Consider the following 6,000-nt stretch of genomic DNA (forward strand, 5'->3'; position numbering starts at 1 on the left):
AATAATAAATCTACCAAGTAAAAGGCAATTCAAGAACCCCTTAAACACAAATTTTATCCCCACTTATTAGGACATTCTATGATTCTGTGATTTGATTGATTTTTCTTTTCCATCAGGAAAAATGCATCTTCAGAACTTAATTCAACACTTCACAGGTTTATGCTTTGCATTTGTCATACAGTTCTACTTCACTCAGTTGGGGGCACATTACATTTATGAAGCTGCTGTTGCAACAAAACCATGCTTCTAACTTAAAAGGATTATAGATCTCAAATGAGCAGGGCCACTGCCCTTCTGTTCATTCCCAAATCACGTACCATTGGAGTAACTGGAACACACTGCAATAATGTGGAAAAAAAAAAAGAAAAAAAGAAATCTTCAAAAATATGTTTTAAAATATTTAACATTTATGACCACAAAGTATTTGCAAGTGGGAAAAATCAAGTTTCCTCTTTCTATTTACCCCTCCTCTCGGAACTACAGACTTGAACAAGCAGTTTGTTGTTTTCCTTTTTTTAAAGTCTGCTCAAAGATGATGTGGGGGAAAGAAAAAACAAATAAGGAAAAACCAACCAACCAGAAACACACACAAAAAGCCCACATCACAAGAAACCAGAACTGAGAAACAGATACTCCCAAAACTAGAAGTTTCTAAGATTCATATGAAGAAATATTCTGTAGCCAGGAAGTCGATTATGACAATTAAACAAAACTTTAGTTACTAATTTAGACCAGACCATTAACACATTGCTGTTAAACTTTTACCCCCATATAATGAATCACTACAAAATATTGAAAGCAAACCAATTCCAGAGTAAAGCTATTATCATTCATGCACGTGGAGAACATTAAAGCGCATCCTGAACTTAAATAAACCAAGTTACATGTAGGAAGAAAGGACTTTTTGTTTTCCCTTTTGTTATCAAAGAAAGCAAAACATTTCAAGTGCAGTCAAATATCATTTCAGAGTAACTTAAAGAGGGAAAGATAAATTTCCACCCCTAACCATTTGTTCCCACTTCTGTGGTGCATTCTCCCTTAAGCCGTCACAGATGTCAGTACAGCTAACCATCTCAGAGGAAACTGAATAAGGAAACTGAATGTGGGTAAAAAGTTTTCAGCCCTAGGTGGCCAAAACCCATCATATCTCTAACATTTTAGTTAAAACACTTTTGAGTATCTTATTTGTCACACACAGAACATTTTCAGGGCGTTTCAGCCTAAATCAGTTATCTGATTTAGTTCACCATACGGTCACAAAAACACTTGGAGGCACAATGGAAGGGATGGGAGCAACAAGGATGCAAAGAAGGACAGAGGACATGACTTCTTTTTTAATGACTGATCAAAATCAGAGTTTAAGGCATTTTAAAAGATTGTCAAAACCAAACTTAAAATAAAGGTTAGTGCTAAGAACAGTCACAAGAAGCCAAGAAGATACCTCACGTATTCAGAAACATTGCTTCTGCCTGTCTTTCGGAAACCTGTATCAGGTTTATACTTTATTTATATTTTTATCTTCATAACTGTGAGTGGTATATATAGACAAGAGATGCTGGAGCAAAATTCTGGAGGAATGGTTTCCTGACAACTTACTGAGGCCATAGGACACTCAGAATCTAAATGCTGCCTTGAACTAAAGTAATTTAATTGCAGTAGCATCACTACAACTGCGGTCTTTTTGGAACAGTGGGGGAGGAGATGCAATTAAACCGAAAACAGTAAAAAGACTCACTACCTGTTTGTAAGCCACAATTCTATTGTTTGGATGAGGTCCAACACAGAAGAAGACAGGAATATGTGATCTCCAACTTCATAAAAAATGAATGAATCATCATATAACTACACTCTGCCAGTTCGATAACACACGGTGTAAGAACTGCAAATAAAGTCTCAAGCCTCCACTTTCCTGTACGTGACAAGAGGACAAATGTGTGCTAGGAGAGGAGGGTGGAAGGCCAATAACTCCATCACGTGATCACCTGCTTTTACGTAAGGAACCCGTGTACTTTTGTGTATCTACGCACCTGCAACATATACACCCCCTCCACCCATCTCCCACTATATCCTTATATACCAACATATCCTCAGTTACCTGTAGTGGAAACACAGATTTCAATTCAATACAAGGAGAGGATTTTCCCAGGGAAAGCAGTTAAATACTGGAATGTGTAGAGAGGCTGTTGAACCTCTGTCTGGAGATTTTCAGAATTCAACAGGGCAAGGCTCTGAGCAACCTGATCCAGCTTCAAAACCAGGTCTGCTCTGTGCATGAGGTTGGACTAGGAGACCCAGAAAGGTCCCTTCCATCCGAAGTCTGATTCTGTGACCTACTCAGACCAGCGCTCTCTTAAGTTTCTTGTGAACAGCTGCACAATTAATTTATTTTAGAGATTGCTGATAAAAGTTATTTTGAGATAACTTGGACAGTACATGCCAGCATTTCACAACCATAAATGGAAGTTTAGAGAAACTTTGAGTACATTTGGATTTTTACCTAATCGATTTATTAGGAAAATCTATTTTGCCAGAATAAATACTCCAGTCATGATCTTACTCCACAATAATAACCGCAGAATTATTAGTTCTAGTAATTTCAGGTATGTACTCTTGGAAACACTATCAGAAGACAGATGAACACCCTGGGCAGCATGTACTCAACTGATAGCCAATAGTACTTAAGAGTTTGGTTTTGTTTTGAAAGAACAACTTTTAAAACAAAAGAGAATTTTCCCATAGACAGAGCCATAGTATTCAAGCTTGCTTAAAACCGCTGTACAAGAAATTCTTGACCTCAAGGAAAAAAGTCCTTCAGCATCACCTGAACAACAAAATAGGTAGTTGTAGAGAAGCCTGGGTAAGAGTACGAAACAATTCAGTGTATATGAAGCAACTTACTGTTAATTTCATCTGTTGTAACTGGCAAATCTGACTTGGCGTTATGATCCAGAAGTTCTTCAGAGCTGCTAAGGGCCACATTACTGCTTCTGTTCTCCAAGTGAATGTCCTGCTGGACAGATGAGGAGTCCATGGTAGAAGTAATCCAGATCCCTGGAAAGTTTTTCTTCCAAATAATTTTCCACCAAGTGAACTACCAAGTCCTGTTTCTCTCCATCAGCAACAACGGCATCGAGATGTTACACAGGAGCACAGTTGTGAGCTTTACAGCTGTTGGCGTGCAGCAGGCAGCCGATAGTTCCAGGAGATCACAGAAACAGCTCGCAGGCAAAACTGTAATCATGAAGGAGCTGCACTCTCTAGAAGCAAAATGTAGTGAACTTACAAACATTTCTTAGAGCTTTGAAAATATGAGTTAAAAAACAAACAGTACACACAGATTACCCACCAGCCCAGCTACAACAAACAGAAACAGGACATGGGTTAATAACAGAGACAATGAAATACAACAAGTATCCAGCTTTTGTGAATAAGTAGTGATCTATTTAACAGTTTCAGAACTTTTTTTTCTTAGTAGCATTGATACACCAGCATAATGACGCAACAAGATAATAGTCAGCCAGACAACTGATTTAAGATCACTGTCCTTTTTAATGGAAATGTCTCTTTGGCCTCTACTTTAATAAGTGAGCCAGTATTCAAAGCAGCATTTTGACCTGTAAACTACAGTTTGGATTTTCATAACATATATTCCCTTTCAAGGACATCCTGCCATTTAAGTTTCAATAACTTCAGTTAGAATGCAGTATGGAATTCAGATTTATTTTTTAATTAAATGACATCATTACTGTTTACTTGTCTGCAGAGCAACCGGTATGTATCACCATACTGAGCCTGAACTACTAATTACAGCCTGTGTTGGCAGTCAGAACGTGGCCTGGGCTGCAGTTCAATGCTGCCTTCCTCTATGGCAAGTCAAGAGAAGCATTGTCAAACACAGTTTATCGAACTTACAAATTATTCTCCAGGCATTCAGATCTTACTTTGGGGTATAGACCCAGCCAACTAATACAATATGATAGAAGCTGTTGGAAATAGTTATTTCAAGTTATTTCAAATTTGTTAAAATAGTTACTGACAGCTGAACTTAGACTACAAAAGTGTTATGGTTCCTCTTTACAAAAGAAACTTAAGAAATCACCAGTTAAAAAAAACAAATGGAGGGAGGCAATGAGGAGAGAATGTCAGGTCAGGGATATTGAAATTTCATTTTTACATGAACGTAAACATTTTGAGCAACATTCCTTCCATATCTCCAGACAGCACTTGTGTTAACTTCTACTGTACCAAGCTGCCCTGGTCACCCAGCAACACCACCAGACATCTCCAAAGCGTTACCGAAGCTCCTATTAACTCAGGATACACAGGACTAGATTATCAGATAGGTGACCATCATCGGGGTGAACCGTGAAGGAGCCAGAAAGCTGGAATATATTCCTAAAAGAGAAACCTCCACCAAACAGAAAGATTAATACCTTCACTGTGATTTGTTATTGATTTTTAAAGCCATTCTGTATAATAAAGCTTACAATAAAACTTCTGGAAGAACAGCCGTTGTATGGCAAAAAGATACTACATGACAGGTCTCAAAGAGGAACTGCAGGCAAAAGGCAAGCACAATTTACACTGCTTACACTGTGGCAAAATCCAGGGAACATGAGATGGTTTGTTATTCTTGTCATAAAACATCTTTGAATAACCAGGATCCTGAAGAACAGCTTTCTCCTGTGCAACCCACTCGCAAACGTTAAAGGTTAGAGTGTTTTGGCCTCAAAGCCCTTTTGTATCTTTGTGCTGAGCACAGGCAGGCACACGCACACACACACGGGAACCCAGCAGCAGCCTCACAGAGAAATGAGCTGTACGAAAACAAGCTCTTTTGTTTAAAACACCAATAACCAGGAGGGCAACGGAGTCCTGTCCCAAACTGGGGGCGCCGCCCGACGAGACACGCCCGCGGGGTCCCTGGGCGGGAGCCGGGACACCTCTCCGGGACGCCGGGCCGGAGCCCGGGGGCCGCAGCCCACGTAGCCGGGCCGGACGGCTCCGCGCAGGCCGCGGGCAGGGAGGGCAACCCCGAACGCGCTTCCCCGGCCTGAAGCAGAGCCCGGCCGCCCCGCCCCAGCCGCCCCCGAGCCCCGCCGCCCCCCTACCCGGCGAGACTCTGCAGACCTGGGGCCGCCCGCCTGGCGCCCGGCTCCTGCCCGAGACGTGGCGCTGCCTCCACCGGGAAGGGGAGGGCGCGGCGGTGCAACGCAGTTCTCCCTCCCCCGCCGGCCGGGCGCCGCCGCTGAGGCCCGGGGGCGGCGCGGCCCGGCCCGCTCCCGCGCCGCCCCCGCACAGCCGGGCCCGCGCCCCTCGTCGGGGAGCTGCGGCGGCCTGGCGCAACGGGGCGGCGGCCAGCGCCGCCAGACCCGCGGGAGAGGCGGCGGCTTTTCCGGACGGACTCTTCCGGGAGCGGCGGGAGGGACAGGGAGGAAGGGGAAACGCCTTTTATTGCCGGCACCCGGGCCGGGCTCCCCACGCCGGGCCCGGCAGCAGCGGCGGGGCCGTGTTTCCGGGGGAGCCCGCGGCGGGGCAGGGCCGGGCCGGCCGAGCGGGATGCGCCGGCTCCCTTCGGGTTCCGTGCAAGACCCCAAGGCCAGCAGCAGACTTGCATAAATTAAAATTAAACCTGCGCATAAATTAAAAATTAAGTCTGTGTGTAATGCGGTGTGCCCCTCGCAGCCTTCATTATCTAGATCACTGACATTCCTACATTAGCATAAACATTTACTGGATGAGATTACAGGGAGTTCAATGACATGGCTTGTTCCCAGCATTCCTGATGGCCGTTTCGCTCATAAATCAGTCCTTAAAGGTTTTCAGCATCTTTCCAGCATTGGGCACCCCAGAAGTCCTCTGGGATACTGGGAACTGTCAAGTCGCGTTTCACACAACTGTTACTTCCTATACTTACACTGGTGGGTTTTGCTTTTCTAGATTTTTTTTCCATTAGTATAGTGGCTCATCTCGTTAGACTGGGATTATTTTGGGCTTGCT

General features: G+C 43.8%; 1 protein-coding gene across 5 annotated transcripts in view; it reads right to left on the reverse strand.

Moving 5' to 3' along the window:
- The window catches only part of GOLGA3 (golgin A3), a 28,266-nt gene extending 22,967 nt beyond the window's left edge, over window positions 1-5,299 (reverse strand). For 3 of the 5 annotated variants that reach the window (XM_082066063.1, XM_082066062.1, XM_082066059.1), the window contains exons 1-2: window positions 5,131-5,299; window positions 2,899-3,257 (exon numbers count right to left, since the gene is read on the reverse strand). In XM_082066063.1, coding sequence (XP_081922189.1) covers window positions 2,899-3,031 — 133 coding nt within the window. In that variant the 5' untranslated portion in view covers window positions 3,032-3,257; window positions 5,131-5,299. Of the gene's footprint in view, window positions 1-2,898; window positions 3,258-4,592; window positions 4,611-5,111 lie in introns of those variants that run through there. The other 2 variants (XM_082066060.1, XM_082066061.1) reach the window with 2 other exon arrangements.
- Window positions 5,300-6,000: the final 701 nt, after the last annotated feature.

Source organism: Streptopelia decaocto (genome assembly GCF_964273445.1).
Source record: "Streptopelia decaocto genome assembly, chromosome: 15".
In the NCBI taxonomy this organism is placed as follows: domain Eukaryota; kingdom Metazoa; phylum Chordata; class Aves; order Columbiformes; family Columbidae; genus Streptopelia; species Streptopelia decaocto.